Source organism: Sciurus carolinensis, chromosome 16 (genome assembly GCF_902686445.1).
Source record: "Sciurus carolinensis chromosome 16, mSciCar1.2, whole genome shotgun sequence".
In the NCBI taxonomy this organism is placed as follows: Eukaryota; Metazoa; Chordata; class Mammalia; order Rodentia; family Sciuridae; genus Sciurus; species Sciurus carolinensis.
Window position 1 is genome coordinate 36053714 of NC_062228.1, and position 18929 is coordinate 36072642.

The window sequence follows — 18929 nt, forward strand, 5'->3', positions numbered from 1 at the left end:
TAATATACCACCTTTGGTAGTTTGAGAATTCCCGAAATATTAAAAAAAAAAAAAAAAAAAAAAAACGCGCGCACGCGCGCCACGTGCTACTTTTCAACTAAGACCCCAGGGAACCAGACCCAGAGGACGACCTCTGCGTGCCGGGTGTGCCTCCAGCGGAAGCCCCGACCGATTCTTTCCTGCCTGACTCGAAGTGAACCAAGCCTCTCCATCCCCTCAGCGCTCACTGCGGCGTTAAACACGCGGTCCCGACAATAAACGCCTCTCAGGGTAAACCGAATTGCTGAAGAACGCCAAGGAGAGTTCTTCCTCATTTTCTACGTCGGACCCAACTCGCGGCCTAGACTCTCGGGAGAAGCGAGCACACGGTCCATTTAGCACCACCCAACCACACCGGTCCGAGCACGAGGGGGCTGGCCCTGCGAAGCGACGTCACGGCGCCCCGTGCGCCGGGTCAAGGTTTAGCCCCGCCCCGCTTCCCCCTCGCTGTCTCCCTCGGCCTGCGCCGCCGCCGACGCCACTCGTGGGCCCGGCTTCGCTCTGTTCGCTCCGCCGCCTCCTTCCCAGAGTGCTGCCCGTAGGCCGCCATGGCTAACGTGGCCGACACGAAACTGTACGACATCCTGGGCGTTCCGCCCGGCGCCAGCGAGAACGAGCTGAAGAAGGTATTGGGAAGCGGGCCGGTCGGGCAGGGTGTGTGGGGCGCGGGGCCTGCGCGTCCGGGCGGCCAGGCCGCGCTACGGGACGGCCCATGAGCCGGCGCCCGCTGCAGCGAGCCCAGGCTGAGGGGTGGTGGTGGCAGCGGCGGCGGGACCGGCCTCGCCGTGGGCCGCACATTCCGGCCCGGGCTGACCTTGGGCCGCCGGCCCCGCCCGCCTGCAGATGCAGCAAATAAAACTCACTCCTGCGCAAACAGGACGAAAACCAACCTTTCCTTCCTCTGTTTGCCGGCTAGCGCCTAAGGCCCGGCTCTCCTGGGAGGCAGGAGCCCTTCGGCCCTCCCCGCTCACCACCCCGGAAAAACAGGTTGGCTCGAGGTGTCCTGAGCATCCCGGCCCCGGAGAGAAGCTGTCCACGCCGTGGACGTCGGCTCCGGGTGTAGGGCGCCGCGAGGCGGAGCCGCAGGAGGGTCGAGGCCGCCCCCGCCGGGTGCCTCCGGGCTATTGGGTTTGTTTCCTGGGCGCCGAGGCTGCGACCTCTGCTCCTCCCTCTTATTTCCCTCGCCTATAGAGCTTGAGGTAGCGTGGGTCAGTGTTTGGATGCATTGTTCTGTGGGCAGGTAATCTAAATGGCCTGTGCCCGCTTTAGGAATGAGCCGTGGGTCCCAGCCAAACACCTGAGTGTACACTGACTAAAAATAAACAGGTCGTATTATCGCCCTTTGCAATGCTACAGAATCTTTCATCTTAGAATTTCAAAGCAGTTGTGACATTTAATTAAGTGGCACAGCATCCTCCGTGGCTTAGGGTATCCGGATTTGAAAGCTGAAAAAAAAAACGAGAATGCTCCTTAGGCAGTAGGACCGGTACAGTCGAGAGTAAAATGGACTTCCTGTTACCCTACCGGAAATGCTAGTTTATATTATATAATTCATGAGTCTGAGTGAATGAAGACTTAAATCTTGTATGTCCAGACCACGTAATTGAGAACATACGCAGCTTCACTCCGATCGAGGCCACAGTAGACCCCCATCACCCACCTGTGCAAATAAAACATATCGTCTAAGAGCATCTTTTGGCTTTTTCTTATTGTTGCAGTTAAAGGGAAGACAAGGAGCCATCACGGACAGGGATTTGTAGCTTAATTCAAACTAATACTTTGCCTCTGTAAACATTAATTGTTTCAGATTATTGGGGTTGTCTTAATCTGCTTACTAACCATAAAAGAAATTTGATAGTAAGAACAAGTAATATATTTCAAATATATTTGTTCATTTCTAGCATTACTTCATTGTTTGTATCTGAGTTTTACTCAGTATAATCTATTTTCAAATATAACTGTCTACTGTGTTATAGTAAATTGTTGAATAAACAATTTTGAGATGAAAAAATACCAGTCGTGATGGTAACATTTTTGGAAGGTTATGACTTAGGAAAGTGGGTATCCTTACAAATCTTTAAACTGATGTTTATGTATAACCCTTCTTTAAAAATCTTTTTTAAAGGCATACAGAAAGTTAGCCAAGGAATACCATCCAGATAAGAATCCAAATGCTGGAGACAAAGTAAGTTATTTGAAACTTTTTGTTGTTGCTCTTGGGTTTTAGTTTTAAACTTAAATTGCCCTCCTTGAAAAGAGGAATATTGTAGGAAAAGTCCATCTATGACCATAACAGCCAAATACTTACATTAAGAATCTTCTGGTTTGGGGGCTGGGGGTGTAGCTTAGTGATAGAGTACTTACCTAGCACATGTGAGGCACTGGGTTCGATCCTCAGCACCACATAAAAATAAATGAATAAAATAAAGGCATTGTGTCTATAACTAAAAATATTTTTTTAAAAAGTACCTTCTAGTTTTGTATTGTGAATACTAACATTTGAGCAGTAGTTAGGAGTAAATAGGACCTGAATCAAACCAAAGGTAACTTACAGCTTTTATTGGAATTAAGTGGATTCTAGGTTTCTGTAGTTTTCCCCCACTCTTCTATTTGAAAATCCAATTGTTTTCTCTTTTTACTTTTTTCTTTATAGTTTAAAGAAATAAGTTTTGCATATGAAGTATTATCAAATCCAGAGAAGCGTGAGCTATATGACCGATATGGAGAACAAGGTCTTCGGGAAGGTAGCGGTGGAGGTGGTGGCATGGATGATATTTTCTCTCACATTTTTGGTGGAGGATTGTTCGGCTTCATGGGCAATCAGAGTAGAAGTCGAAATGGCAGAAGAAGAGGAGAGGACATGATGCATCCGCTCAAGTGAATATCTTTTTTTGTTCTATTATGTACTTTCTTCAAACGCTAATGCTCGGTAGAAATATCATAGAATGTTCTGTCCTTCATTTAAAAACAAATAAAATCATTTCCAGTGACTCAGGAGGCTGAGGCAGAAGGATTGTAAGTTGCAGCTTCAGCAATTTAGCAAGACCCTATGCAACTTGGTGAGACCCTGTCTCTAAATAAAATACAAAAAGGAATTTGGGATATGGCTCAGTGGTCTAGTGCCCCTGGGTTCATCCCGAGTACCAAAAAAGAAAAAAATCATCCTGTGTTCATTAAGTGACTAAATGAATTTAATAACTGGATGTTTGTATTTTGCTTTAGATAGATCATAAAAGGACAAGTGCTGGTATTGACTGAGTAGGAAGATGAATTTTTAAAGTGTGGGGATTATTTTCTCTGGGACATTTAAATCTTTCAAGTTACCTTATATTTAAAAAAATTACATAGTGACTGTCTGCCTAGTTTGTTTATATGTTATAGTCACTCATTACTTGATCCTCAGTGTGAACTCTCCAAAAATGGTTTCCATGGAACTTGCTGGCTTCTAGCCTGGTATTAATCTGCCAGCATATGAATGGTGTCGTCCTTGATCTTAGACTGGGAGTCCACAAACCCTTTACAATATGAAATAGATACTTCACTGTTTGAAATTTGTGAGGTCTTTTATCCAGTGTTTTTTTTTTTTTTTTCCCCCTTCATGAAATACTAATGTTTTCACTAGCAAATGCCAGAGATGAGTTCAGGAGTTTATGTAAAATATTTCTTAAATAAATATTTCATATCTTGTTTGACATTTGAGTAAATTGGAGGAATTCATGTGGGGTCTGTTACCTTGTCTGAGTGTCACCCTTAAATCTGTGTGATTTTAAAAGAATTTACCCTAAGAAATAAATTATCATTTGGATACTATTCCAATAGTAATATTTGTGCAGTGGGAGTTGGTTCTTCCATATTTTTCTTTGATATTGAAATGCTCTAAGAAGTAAATGGACTTTTTTTAAAACAGTAAATAGTGAGGCATGTCGGTGCATACCTATAATCCTAGCAACTGAGGAGGCTGAAGCAGGAGGATTACAAGTTTGAGGTCAGCCTCAGCCCTATCTTAAAATAAAAAGGATTGGGGATATGGCATCCCTGGGTTCAATCCTGAGTACAAAAAAAAAAAAAAAAAAAACAGTATTTTGTGTGCCTTTTAAATTTTTTTTCATACTATACAGCAAATGCAATTTTTTGCTGTTTTAATATTACTTAAAATTTTTATTTCCACTTATTACATTTGCTTTTGTGTGGCTTTGTAATATTCCATTTTGTGACGTGTAATCACTCATCTTTTATATAGGATATTGTCAGTTTTATTTTGTTTTTTTTCCTTTAATAGTATTGCTATATTTTTTATATACAGTTTTGTCTCTTTGACAGAGATTCTCAGGCAGGCATCACTGTTTGAGTCTGATAAATACAAATGAATTCCCTTATGAAGAGATTGTGCCAGTTTAGACCCTAATAGAGAGTGTTGACTTTGCCTGACCATTACTCCCATTTTCCCTTTCTTGGCCGTATTTGTTGAAATGTGAATTTTTCTGGCTTCTGGGATAGTGATTTTGCAAAGTGATTATATTTAATATATACCAGGGAAACAGACTACCTGTTTGGATAAAGGTTCTTAGTGGAAGAACAAAAATAGGTGCAACCAAGTGATTTTAATTAATACTTAAGATGTAGATGTGTCATCTGGAAATGTCAGTAATGTTTTGTACATAAATGTGTTATTTTTATACTGTCTACGGTGTGAAAAGTTTTAGCTTAAAATAATTTTGAGAAAGTTTGAATACCACAAATAGTTTAGGTGCCTTTTAAACTATTTCTTCATTTCCTCAACTCCCAGGATTTAAAAGTAAATCATTAGTACTACTAAACGAGGTTTAGGGGCTAGGGATATAGCTCAGTGTGGAATACTTAACCTAGCATGGGTGAGGCCTTGGTTTTGAGTCCCAACCCTGAGGAAAAAAAATAAAGATTAAAAGACACAACAAGACGGGTAAAACTAAAATATTAAATACCTTGCTGCCAAGTCTTAAATGAATAGTATTGATGAGAATTTTGATATATATAGTTTTGGGTTTGTTTGTTTGTCTGTTTTGCTGTACTGGATTTTGAACCCAGGTTTTGTGTTTGTGGGTTTTTTTTTTTTTTTTTTTTTAAGGTTAGTATGGAAATTGGTGCTGTGGTTCAAATGTACTACGTATGAATAAAAGTGAATTAAATTTTAGCAGTTGTATATTTTTATTAAGCCATTTCTCCTTATGCCATTTTAATGTGTACAGTTGAGTAGATTAATAGTTAGACTTTTGAATCATAGACTCCTTTGAAAATTTGGTAAAATTGTTCAGTGTTGGTTATAATTCAGTGGAATCTTCAGAAACTAAAAGTTGGAGACATTCTGTTAAAAATCTATTTTTTCCCCTCCTTTCTGTCACAGTATAGGTAAATCTACTTTTTTCTTTTCCAGGACTCAATGCAAGTGTTTTACCACCAAGCTACATCCTAAGCCCAAGGCCCTTTTTTGTTGTTGTTCTTGTTTTTAGCTTTTACTTTATTTTTTTAATGTGGTGCTGCTGAGGATCAAACCCACTGCCTCACACGTTAGTCGAGTTTTCTGCCACTGAGCTACAGCCCTAGCCCCAAAGGCCACTGTTTTTGACATACAGTCTAAGCACCTTCCTTAAGCTGTAGTCTTTGTAATTGTCCAGGGGGAGAACACAGCTTTGTCCTACACAAGTTACTTAGCTTCTTTGTAAAATGGGGATAATTGTACCTCTTTCAGAGGGTTATGACTTGGAGTTACTTGGGTAGAGGGCTCATGCCTGAGGTCAGAAAAAGATTTTGATGACCTGAGTTTGTGCAATTACACAACTCTATCAGAAATTGTACCACAACAAATTGTTGGCCTAATGCTGTAAGTTCTGACTTTGAGCACCATTTACATTGTCTGTAGTCATAAAATCTTTCTGTAAATTTGAGCTACAAAATAAGATCTCTCAGTTGAACTGATTTAATGTGAGATCTTTTTAAACTTTTTGTTTTAAAAAGTTACTGTGGAATTTGCTGTATCAGCTATTTATATCTCGTATTTAAGAAATTTGGTAAAATTTGTTTGAATTTGATTCTTTTCTCCCCAGAGTGTCTTTAGAAGATCTATATAATGGCAAGACAACCAAACTACAACTTAGCAAGAATGTACTCTGCAGTGCATGCAATGGGTAAGTGTGCGTTTGGTTTATGCAGTATTATTTTCCTCTTCTAGTGGCGGGCTGAAAGTCTACTACTAGGTAAAAACTGTTCTTGATTTAAAACTTACTACCCAACAGAAGATTTTCTGGTACCTCTTAAGGTCAATTTAAACATTAGTTATAGGGGATGAACAGCACAATTCCTGGTTGCATGGCATATTGGAATGGTCTGTGGGCAAAAATCTAATTTATGCTTCTGCTCACTAGCCAAGGCGGGAAGTCTGGAGCTGTTCAGAAGTGTAGTGCTTGTCGGGGTCGAGGTGTACGCATCATGATCAGACAGCTGGCTCCAGGAATGGTACAACAGATGCAGTCTGTGTGCTCCGATTGTAATGGAGAAGGTATGCATGCCAATATTTCTTTGCTTGTATGTTGGAATGGATTGGGAATGCAGAAATTAAAGGATTAACAATTTTTCTTAAAGTATATTTGAAGATAGAGTTTTAAAAGAAAAAGTGAAAACAATTGTTCCCTTACAGATAGGCCCAATGAACACAATTAAATAGTATATTTGTGTTAATGTCCAGTGAAAGTTTAGTCTCATTTTGGTTTTAGTTGTTGAAAATTGAACACAGTACCTTACTTGTGCTCAGCATTGTCTCTACCACCAAGCTATACCCCTAACCCCAGGTTAAGTCAGTCTTTTTTTTTTTTTAATTCTAGAAAGATGGGTAAGATGATTATTTGTCCCTTTTGTATTTTAAAAGATAATTATATTCGCTGTAAGGAATGAGAGATTCTGATAAAAGCAGGATTTTATTATAATCTTTAGTTAGCTTTTGAGGACAGACACTGAAATTGAAGTTGTTCTCAAAGAAGTAAATATTTCAGTTTTGCAGGCCAAATAGTTCATCATATCTACTCACGTCTGCTTTTGGTGCTTTTTGTAGCCACTGACAGTATGTGCACAAATAGGCATGACTGTGTTCTAATGAGACTCTTCCCCCGCCCCCCATTACTCAAATAGAACTTTGTGTGTGTGTGTGTGTGTGTGTGTGTGGTACTGGGGATTGAACCCAGGACCTTATACTTGACAGGCAAGCACTCTACAAACTGAGCTATATCCCTAGCCCTTCTAATAGGACTTTTAAAAAAATAAGTAGCTTTCTGAATTTGACCTGTGAGATCTCTCTTTTCTAGAGCACTGTTACCCACTAGAATTTTTTTTTTCTATGATGATAAAAATGTTTTATATCTGCAATATCATACAGTGACCACTAATCACCTGTTGCTGTACTTGAAATGTGGCTAGTAGGTGATGGGAGTGTAGCTCAGTGGTAGAACTGTTGTGATGCATTCCTAAGGCCCTAGGATCGTTCCTCAGGACCACATCAAAAAGGGGCTGGGGAGATAGCTCAGTCGGTAGAGTGCTTGCCTTGCAAGCACAAGGCCCTGGGTTCGATCCCCAGCACCCAAAAAAAAAAAAAAAACAAAACGAAAAGGAAAAGAGACTCCTATGACTGAAGAACTGGACTTCTTTCTTTCTTTCTCTCTTTTTTTCCTCATTTTTGATCACTGGACTTCTTTCTTTCTTTCTTTTTTTTCCTCATTTTTGATCAAATTACATAGTAGGGTTTGGGGGAAGGGGAGAGTCTCATGCATTTTACCTTACTAAAGTTGGTAACAATCCACTGTCAAGAAATCAAAGTCAGTTGAAACCCTTTCCCATGTACCATTACCATTTTGAGGAATTGGTATTTTATAGAATGTACTTTGAAAAAAAAGTACTGCTCTAGAAACAGTCCCTGAGGTTATTATATAAACCGTCTAACAATTATTTCAGTAACTAGGCATTAGAAAGCCATGCTTGTTCTTCACATTATACCATGTAATTTAATTTTACTTTATTATATTATAATTGAATATTTCAGAAGAATATATAGAAGAGCCATGTTCTTAAACATGATACAGAGGAACCCATTGCCAATTAAAACTTGCAAGACATCTCTGATTGATTTTGAAGAATCAGTGGTAGTACAAATAAAATTAGTTTAGGGTTGGGGATATAGCTTAGTGGTAGAGCTCACAAGACCCTGGATTCTACTCCCAGGACCAAAATGAGGGAAATGTTTTAAAATAACATCTGTAGACACCTGAGTAAGGTTTTGTCTATAAAATAAACTCCAGTACCAAATAAATGATTTAATAATGATCCATAGATATTTAAAATTTTATTTTGATTGTGTTGGTCCATTGTTAAATTTAGTTGAAATTAGAACCGAAAACATTTGCTAAAGAAGCAGTTGTTGAAGTTCTAGCATCTCACCACTTAAATGTTTTCCTTGGTTCTTAGACATTGCTTTAACTTTAGGAAATAGAGTCGTGAGCAAAGAAAGTGTTAAGAAACATTACATTCTGAAATTGTGAGTAGGTGAATCCTTCAGATGATTATAGTAAGATGTGAGTTTTGGTCATACAGAATACTTTAAACAGAAATTTAGATAGAAATTAGAAGAAGTTCAGAAGATTTATTTAATGAATTGGGTGTTTTTTGTTTTTAGGTAGAAATTAGAAGAAGTTCAGAAGATTTATTTAATGAATTGGGGTTTTTTTGTTTGTTTGTTTGTTTGTTTTTGTACCAGGAATTGAATCCAGAGGCACTTAACCACCAAGCCACATCCCCAGCCCTTTTTTATATTTTATTAGAGACAGGGTCTCACTGAGTTGCTGAGGCTGGGTTTGAACTTGAAATCCTCCTGCCTTGGCCTCCCAAGTCACTGAGATTACAGGCATGTGTCACCCCATCCAACTGAATGGAGTGTTTTTGAGATTTATCTTACTTGAAAAGGCGGTAGATAGTACTCTTGCTGTAAGTTTGAATGACTTCTCTTTTCAGGAGAGGTAATTAATGAAAAGGACCGCTGTAAAAAATGTGAAGGGAAGAAGGTGATTAAAGAAGTCAAGATTCTGGAAGTTCATGTAGACAAAGGCATGAAACATGGACAGAGAATTACATTCACTGGGGAAGCAGACCAAGCTCCAGGAGTGGAACCAGGAGACATTGTTCTTTTGCTACAGGAGAAAGAACATGAGGTAATTTCCTTTTTTAATATTTATTATTATTATTAATTTTGTTGTTCAGAATTGGGTCTTGCTTGAGAAATAGGATCTGTTTTGTTACCCCAGAGTAACACTGGACATAGGTGAAGTTGTTATGTGAACATGGCTTGCTTACTCAAGAACTGACTTATATATATGAGTAAGACCAACAAGGCAGGTGCAGTCAAAAGTATTATAGGTGTTATATAGTTTCAGTCCCACTGTAGCCATAGACTAGTACTATACTTAGGTAATCCTGTTGTCTCTGTACCTCATTTTCCTTATTTAAAATAGGGCATTGGCTCAGATGGTCTAAGGCAACTTATTTTTCACTGTGAAACTCCTTTGATGAGTGATTAGTGGATAGGGCTTTAGTCCTTCACACTGCTCTGATTGGTTTTACTGTACTTATGGTGAATTTTCCTTGGAAAGAACAGGTTGTGAAACTTGTATAACAATATGGTCTAGTGTATGCTGTTTTGATTATACAATTATGCACATACACACACATACATATGTGTATGTGTATATTTGGGGGTGAGGAGAGAGACAGGGTCTCCCTATTTCCCAGGCTGGTCTCAAACTGCTAGGTTCAAGTGATCATCCTGCTTCATCCTCTCAAGAAGCTGGGAATATAGACATATGTGCACTTTATTTTTTAATGTCTTGTATAGTATACTATAGGCCTTTATTCATAAATATATCTGGCACTATTCATAAAATACCTCTTCAGTAATCACCCAGAACCTTAAATGCAGTAGCATTTGATAGGATTCTGACTTTGTTCCTCCCCGCATTTACTCTCAAGTTCTCTGAAAATTTACGTCATAGATTAACCACCTTTGTAATGTACGCTAAAATTTTCTTCTGTTTGGTCATTTCTACAAACCATTAAAATAAAAAAAAAAAAAATCCAGTGGATTCTCTGATATGCAAATGCTAACTCACAATAAGCGGGAAGAATAGAGGTACTTTGGACTGGACAGAGGGGAGTGAAGGAAGCGGGGTGTTATGGGGGTAGGAATGATAGAATAAATCAGATATTATTACCCTATGTGCATATGTGATTACATGACTTGTGTAACTCTACATCATGTACAAACAGAAGAACAAGAAGTTATATTCCATATATGTATATCAAAATGCATTCTACTGTCATGTATAACTAATTAGAAATTTTAAAACAATTTTTTTAAATCCAATGGATAACAGCAAGGCCATTATTGAGAAGCAGATTTCTTCCCTTTTTTTTTTTTTTTTTTTTTTAACAGATTGCATTTTGATTCATTGTACACAAATGGGGTACAACTTTTCATTTCTGAGGTTGTACACAATGTAGATTCACACCATGTAATCATACATGTACATGGAGTAATTCTGTTTTATACTGCTATCTTCCCTTCCCCCGTCCCCTCCATTTTTCTCTATACCATCCAAAGTTCCTTCATTCTTTCTGTCCCCCGGCCCCGCCACCCTCCCCCCACATTATATATTGTCATCCACTTATCAGAGAAAACATTCAACTTCTGATTTTTTGGACTTGACCTATTTCACCTAGCATGATGTTTTTCAGCTTCATCCATTTACCAGCAAATGCCATAATTTTATTTGAGAAGCAGATTTCTGGCTGGGAATTTGTATTTCCTCACAAGGTTGTGTCTCACTCCCTTGGACTATCCTTTTAGGGTGCACTGATCAGAGTTCATATTTTAGCAGAACCATAATTTACTATATATTTTGGCTTTTCCTGGATATGCCCAAACCTACAAATGATAAGCATCTCTTAAATGATTAAAAATCAGAGTAATTTCTAGAATTTTGTCTTACAGTCTTATAGGTTGAAATATTTGTCATTCTTACAAATTCTGTATTTGGCATTTTAGCTACTTCCTCATTTGTTCCATCTTTCTTTCTGGACACACCACCATACAAAGATGAGAAGTAGGAAACTAGTTGAGAAGGTTATAGTCTACTTTTGTGTAGATTATATTGTATGATGGTATAAACATCACCAGAGTGTTTTTATTGATAGAATCATTGGAGCAGTTTGAGGTTATAAATGATGTCTGGCAAGTGCAGCAGTACAGGAATAGTGAGAAAATTAAAAAGTGACGATTACTTGGATAGAACTGATTATTTTTCAGTTTGGGGTTTGTCAGTCTAATGGCGAAAACTTTCATACTCAAGTTTCTTCTGTAATATTGCTATATGATTAAATAGGGATTTTAAAAATAGTTTGCTGGATTTGGAGGCAAGGAACTTAAGTTCTGACCCCCATTTACTTACTAGCTTTGTCCTCCCCAGGCTTTGCTTACCAAAAACAAAGATAGTCTTCCCTCAGGAAGCATATTCTAGAATCACATGAGGCTATTGAATAAGCTGTTTTTCTTGAGGGTGTCAGAAGGTGTTTGGAAATAAGAAACCTCTTAAAATTGTTGGCATCAGTGGAATTGCTTGGAATTTCCAACAGAAAGCAGAGTAACTGATTATCTAAGGTAGGAAATAGAAGCTGGTAAAATTAGAATGGAAATTCACCTAGTTCCTTATTATGACCAGCAAAGTAAAAGATGAGATTTAGGCATGTTGTTTAATTTATACAACTAAAAATGTTTTGAATCTCCTGAAGAAACAAGACTAGAACATAGAGCCAACTAATTGTTCAAGAAAACCTAGTAGTTTTTCTTTCTGGCTTCTTTTCCCCACTCCCAGCACTTCTGCTAAAGGAATTAGGACCTTAATGAGATTAGAGTTGGTGCTGTAGCTTAAAACCATAAATCTGTTCAAAAGTCATTGAATTTTGGAAATGCTATCTCAAGTGTGTTCATATTCTTGCTATACTACTGTGTGTGTGTTATGTGTTTGTTTGTTTCAGTGGTCTGGCTACCATAGTGCATTTGTACAGCATAGAAAAACAGTATCTGAAGATGTTATTCCCTCCTTTATAATCTGTCTTTTTATTTATTATTTCTCAGAAATTATTAAGACTTTTATGTGCTTTACTGTCTGGGGTTTATTAAGCCCTTATTCATTTTGCTTTTTAAAAATTCTCATTGGCAACCAAGAAAAAAAATTTATGTCTTTTTTTGCTTATTTTTTGTGTTTAAACATTAGCATCAAATTGTCTTAACCCTAGCGTACCAAAACAATAGTAGCAACTCTGGGTTTCTTTTGTCGTTGTTGTTGTTGTTGTTGGTTTTGTTTTGAGATAGGGTCCTGCCAAGTTACTGAGACTGACCTCTAACTTGAGATCCTCCTGCTTCAGCCTCCCAGTCACTGTACCACCATACCTGGCTTTTGCAATCCTTATAACTGGAGGATTATAACTTATAACTTCCACTGGAGTTACTTTTAAGTTGAGCTCTCCCACATAAGAACATAGTATCCCTGCTCCCTATTTCTAAAACAGCCTTAACCAAAGAATTGTTGGTAAAAGGTGATTCTTAGAATATTGGTACTCAGAAACGCTAACATTTTAAGTATAATATAGCATTTTAAAAAGCATCGAAAAGTTCTGCATTAAAGAAGCCTTATTGATCCCATTGTGAGGCACACTCAAGTTAATGTCATAGTTAAAATACATTCATTGGTTCTCAAAAACCTTAGCATCACTTTAGAATCTCCTGAAGGGCTTCTGAAAACTGTAGATTGCTGGGCTCTACCTCCATAGCTTCTGGCAGTAGGTATGGAGTAGGGCCCAAGAAATATGTATTACCAACAAGTTTCCTCCTGCTATTGAGGCTACCCATCCAGAATCACCCTCAAGCGAATCACTGCTTAAGATAACAGTTTATTTCATGGGTAAATTTAGGAGAATATTTTAAGAAAAGAGCCTGTCTTTCAAACAGAACCAGCCAAGATTACTCTTTAGAAGAGAGCCTAGTTAAAAAAAAGCTTTTAAAAAAACTAGGTGACCTTTCACTGCAGTTAATTTTGTTTCATCTCAAATTTCAAAAGTTAAGTATAGATATTTGCAAATTCTCCCAAGTAAAAATTACAAGTATATGCAAACTTAAATTGATTTTTCCTTAACATTGAAATCCTAGAGACATTCTTTGTGCTTATTTGGTAACCTTTGTATGACCTAGTCCATAGGCCTATAGTGTAAGAATGAATAAGCCAACTTTAACTTTTGTTTAATTTACATTCATCTAAGCAAGTTTTCAATTCTAAGTGAAATAAAACTTGTTTGTACTTGTTCGTGAAGCAGAGTTGAGCCCCTTCACTTTATTGGCTGAACCTTCCTGGTTAAGCTTTTTAATGTTGAACTAACCTTCTTTGCCTATTAGGATCATGTCTGGGGAGCATTCCAGGTTGAGCCTATTCAATAGAAGCCTGCTTGTCTTTCTGTACCTTTCTGCCCAGAGGCAGTTAGAAAGTAATTGCAAAATGTATTTGGTGCTAAGTTTTTATGCCTCAACTCTGTTACTCTTATGCCAGTGTTTTCCTGGTTCAATGTCTTCCTAATAGAAGTTTTTAGCACACTATCTGGGAATTACTAGCCTTCCTAATATAAATTTAGGAAATTAGGGACAGTGATGTATAGGATTTTAAATCAATGGTACAGTTAAGATTGTGAAGTTGATTGAAGGAGTGTAGTACAGGGTATGAATTCATACTTTTTTAAAGTGTTGTGTGCTTTATTTAAAGGTGTTCCAGAGAGATGGGAATGATTTGCACATGACATATAAGATAGGACTTGTTGAAGCTTTATGTGGGTTTCAGTTCACATTTAAGCACCTTGATGGACGTCAGATTGTGGTGAAATACCCTCCTGGCAAAGTAATTGAACCAGGTAAATCTTGATTTTATCTGATACAGGTCTGGCAGGGGGGTTGTTTTTTGGTTTGGTACTGGTGATTGAACTCAGAGGCACTTTACCATTGAGCCCTTTTCATTTTTTATTTTGAGGCATGGTATCACTAAGTTGCTTAGGGCCTTGCTAAGTTGCTGAAGCTGGCCTCGAACTTGCAGTACTCCTGCCTCAGTCTCCCAAGTTGCTGGGGTCACAGATGTGTGCCACTGTGCCCAGCATGTATATTCTTAAACTTGTAATATTTTCATAGTGGGTAACTCAAAGGAATGTTACTAATACCTTTCTTTAAAGACAATAAGAAGGTAGTTTATTCTGAGCCAAATATGAGTGACCATGGACCAGGAACACAGATTCAAGTTATCCTGAAAGATAGCCAGGGAAGATGTTACATGAATTTTTGTAGTCACCGAACAAAAGAAAGCCATAAATCAATACATTTACCAATTAGATTGGTGGGAGCATTGGTAGGTGGACTATAGGAAGGCAGGGAGATCTCTAATTTTTTAAGTTGTCTGTGGACCTTTATTTATATGCGGTTCTGAGAATCAAACCCAGTGCCTCACACTGAGCTATAACCCCAGCCCCTCTTTTGTTTTTTAAATAAGTTCCACATGTTATCTTATACCATTCTTAACTGTAGAGTTGGTAGAGTCTAGAGGTCTGCTAAACTTAGAGACAATTGTGAAAAGCTTATCTATTAGTTATGAGAATGCTAGATCAGATACAGAAGTTAAGGTGAATGGCTATTAAGGGTTTAGAACTCAGGGTGTGGCTCAGTGGTAGAATGCTTGCCTAGCATTGCCAGTCCCTTGGTTTCATCCCCCACACCACAGAGGCAATGGGAGTATAATTTTGGCTCTTTACCTACAACATTCCTTCTGTCTATGACATCTTGGCTGATATTTCTAGTCAGCCAAGTTCAGGCGGTCTGCAGGATCTTTGGTGTAGATGCAGCAATAAAGAACTTCACAATTTCCTCTTTATTTAAATAGGATGTGTTCGTGTAGTTCGAGGTGAAGGAATGCCACAATATCGTAATCCCTTTGAAAAAGGTGATCTTTATATAAAGTTTGATGTGCAGTTTCCTGAAAACAACTGGATCAACCCAGACAAGCTTTCTGTAAGTGATCTTAAATTTAAGCAATCCAGAGTTTCTTAATCATGTTACTTTGTCTCCTTCAATTTTGCTTTGTTTTTGTTTTCCCCAATTTGGTTTTACTGAAATTAGATCACACAAATTTTGACTTTGTTAAAATTGTGCTATTGATGGGTTTTCATGATGGATGTGAAACCATGGATTGCTGATGTAATTTGTGGGACCTAGCAAGGGAATTATAAGAAATTAAACAGACTGGGTCTGAGGTGCTAGTGGGGATCCTGGGAATCCTTGGGGAACAGATCCCTCACCTGAAGAGGGCTAGGGTGCAGGAAAGTATGTCTGCTGTGAAATCTTCCAGTGCTTAAATGTTAATAGCTAATTCCATTTTTTGTTTGTTTTTAACTAAAGCAGTAGATGAGCTGCATAAAGGATATCTGCCATTTTGGCCTTTGTGATCTCTCAACTTCAAGTGCAAAGACAAATCACTTTGCTATTTTAACTCCCAAAGAAGTATATTAGCTGGACTGTATTAAAAGGGAAGATGAAAATATTACAGCTAACCCATTTTTGTTTGTTCTAATGAAGGAACTAGAAGATCTTCTGCCATCTAGACCGGAAGTCCCTAACGTAATTGGAGAAACAGAGGAGGTAGAGCTTCAGGAATTTGATAACACTCGAGGCTCGGGAGGTGGTCAAAGACGTGAAGCATATAACGATAGCTCTGACGAAGAAAGCAGCAGCCATCATGGACCTGGAGTACAGTGTGCCCATCAGTAACTCTGCAAACAAATTGCACAGGTGGATTTTCTTTCCACATTTGCCTGATTTGTTCTCAGCGATCCAGCTGGAATGTCTGATCAATCCAGATGAACTGATGGACATCTGTTGGTCTATGTGTAACTTTTAAAATTGGTATAGTATCTACAGAGTGTATAATTTAAACTAACCACAAAGCTTTACATCTTCATTTTGACTGTTCTGTAGCAGAATAAAGCACTTGAAAGGAAACAAGACTCCCTTTCACACATGGGTTATAAGTTTCAGTCTTGATATCTGTGCTTGATTTTTATCAGTTTTGTGTAGATTTTATGTTTCATATTTTAAATTCAAATCCCACATTGTAAAGTTTGTACAATTTGTCCTGAAGCTTTGTGTTTGGCTGCACCTGCATAAGCTGCTACAAATAGAATAAAGAATTTCATAGCCTGTATCTATCATTTAGATGCATGGAAAATGGGCTTTGCACAAAATGGGTTTGGAGCTGACTGGGAACAATGGAAAAAATTACATTAGCAGTGGTTGTAAAGTTTTTTGGTCCTTCCCACCCCCGTTTTTCTTTCTGTCTTTTTTTTTTTTTTTTTTTTTTTTTTAAACCATCTTGTGGAAGGTTTCTGAAAATTGATAATAAAAAGCAGACCATGTAAATTATTCTTTGTGTCACATTTTTAGAAAGAACACATTTTGAACTGCAAAAAATGTATCCTTAAACTGAAGAATGTATCCTTAGTTCTGGTTTTTAAACAGCCCTTAAAAACCCATTGTCCTGAAGCTTAGGCCTCAGGCACCTGCCCATTTTATAGTTTTAAAAGACAAAGTTTGGTAGAAACAGGCTTTATTGACTTCAATTGATGCTTTGTAGAGTCAAGGACTTCTAAGTTATGTAATTCCTAAGTTATGATCCTGAACACTGGGGCTAGCCCAGGCCTCTGTAACTATCTCCCCACCACCTCCCTCTTAAAAATAAGGTAACAGCAAATCAATAGTAGAACCATGTTTGCATAGAACCTGTTAAAATGCTGTTTTCATTAAATGTTAAGTTAAAAGATGCTCTGTCTCCATTAAGTTGAATATTTGACTTTGGGGGAAGCATTGACTATTTGATTTTCTATAATGTTTTATAGAAAAGAGTCATAGACTGATAAGAGAAAAATCAGGTAAAACTGCTTTAAAAAGGATGTTGTATTCCTCCTCTTTCCATCTTTTCTATTCACTCCTAGAGTTGATATAGAACATGCTTGAGGGAAAAGAAACATTTACATTTGTAAAGAAACAAGTGGGGGAGGGTGACTGAAACTAAAATTTTAAAATGTATTATGCCATCCCTGAGCCTAAATATAGTACTTGTAGCTTATTTCTAGATCTGTTAGAACCTGAATGGGGGGAAAAAAAAGTGTCCTGACACTAATCAAGGCCTGTGAGGTTTAAATTATTGCCCTATCCACTCTACCTCCATTGTACAAAAAATATTTTGCAAGAAGCCTGGGCAAGATTCAACAGCATAGTAGTTTTGTATTCAGGGTTACTTCCCCACAACACTTTAAGCATAAGAAATGCAGTGGCAATATAAAGTTTGTAGCCTTTCCAATAAAGGTTTATAAAACAGTTGTTCAGTGTAGTCTTTCTTTCAGTTCTTCTATACCCAGCTATTATGGTAGAACAAACAAAACTGTTTGGAAGAGGGGTAAACTAATATGTTACTCAGTCTCCTTGATCTGCTTAGCATTGCACCTGTCTTTAAAATACAACAAAAAGAAAAACCAGGGTCACCAGAGAATTTTCTATAACACCTTTATTGAGATTTTGCATACCATAAAATGTGCTTTATTTCTGTGGTTTTTCATATATTCATATTTACACAAACCACCACTAATTCCAGAAGTTTCATCACTCTATTAGTACTCACTCCATTCCATTCTCTCCCCAACTCATGCAATTGCTAATGACTAATTCTGTTTGTAAATATTTGCCTATTTGGACATTTTGTATAAATACATGGCCTTTTGTGATGCATTTAGCCTAATGTTTTCAAGTTCTAGACTTGTAGCATGTATCAGTAATTTTTATTACCAAATAATACTTCCATATGTAGCTGTACTTATTTATCCATTGCTAGGCATTCACTTTGAGTCTTCCTTTAAGGGACTATTAAGAATAATGCTGCTTGTATTGGTGTACAAGTCCTTGAACACAAAGTTTTCAATTCATTTAGTGAAACACGAACATGGTTCCCACTGTCTTCCATTTACTTAATTGTTCAGTTTCAGTATATGTCTTCTTGATTTTTGATGGGATTACATCCTCATAAGCCCCATTGTAAATTGAAAATATTATAAGTAGAATATATGCTTAATATACCTAAACTTACTTAAAGGCGCTCACATTCTAAGCCTATGTTGAGCAAAATCATCTAAGTGTTCGGTATATCGTGTACTTTATTGAATACACATTTAGAAAACACTGAACAGCAGCACACTGTAGAGTAATAGTTCACTAGAGTATCATACCACAAATTGGTAGCCCAGAAAAAGATCCCAATTCAAAATTAGAAGTGTAGTTTGCACTTTATACCATCGCAGAACTTTTTAGATGGTGGGAAGCAACTTTATCAACTAAAATAGTGTTATGTATAGTTTAAAGTTTTAATTTTACAGATTCTGTTTCAAAGTTACTTAGTGTGCCAACCCCCATTTCAGTGTGGGATTGTTTTATATATTTACAATATAGTTAGATTATAGAGTGGATCAATAACCAGTACTTCCATGTGTCAAGTAAAAGACCAGAAAAGTTGGCCTTCAGCTATAGAAAGAAAAGGACTTGAGAGCATTCTTAGCAGCAGTAGGTCGAGAATCCTCAGTCAATCATAGATTTTACCATTCTGTGTGAAAGCTAATTCTTTCCTGTGATCTACAAATAGCAATGAGTTTTGTTTGGTTGGTTTTTTTGTTTTGTTTTTCTGTTTGCAAGGCAC

The 18929-nt window shown here is 37.7% G+C and overlaps 1 protein-coding gene across 1 annotated transcript; it reads left to right on the forward strand.

Annotated features, from left to right (window-relative positions):
- Nucleotides 1-437: 437 nt before the first annotated feature.
- On the forward strand, nucleotides 438-17565 carry Dnaja2 (DnaJ heat shock protein family (Hsp40) member A2). The gene is made up of 9 exons (XM_047529378.1): nucleotides 438-665; nucleotides 2165-2224; nucleotides 2693-2916; nucleotides 6120-6200; nucleotides 6438-6571; nucleotides 9067-9263; nucleotides 13917-14061; nucleotides 15075-15202; nucleotides 15767-17565. Exons 1-9 carry the CDS (start codon nucleotides 588-590, stop codon nucleotides 15956-15958), a joined length of 1239 nt encoding a protein of 412 aa, XP_047385334.1. The 5' UTR covers nucleotides 438-587; the 3' UTR covers nucleotides 15959-17565.
- The last annotated feature ends 1364 nt before the right edge of the window (nucleotides 17566-18929 follow it).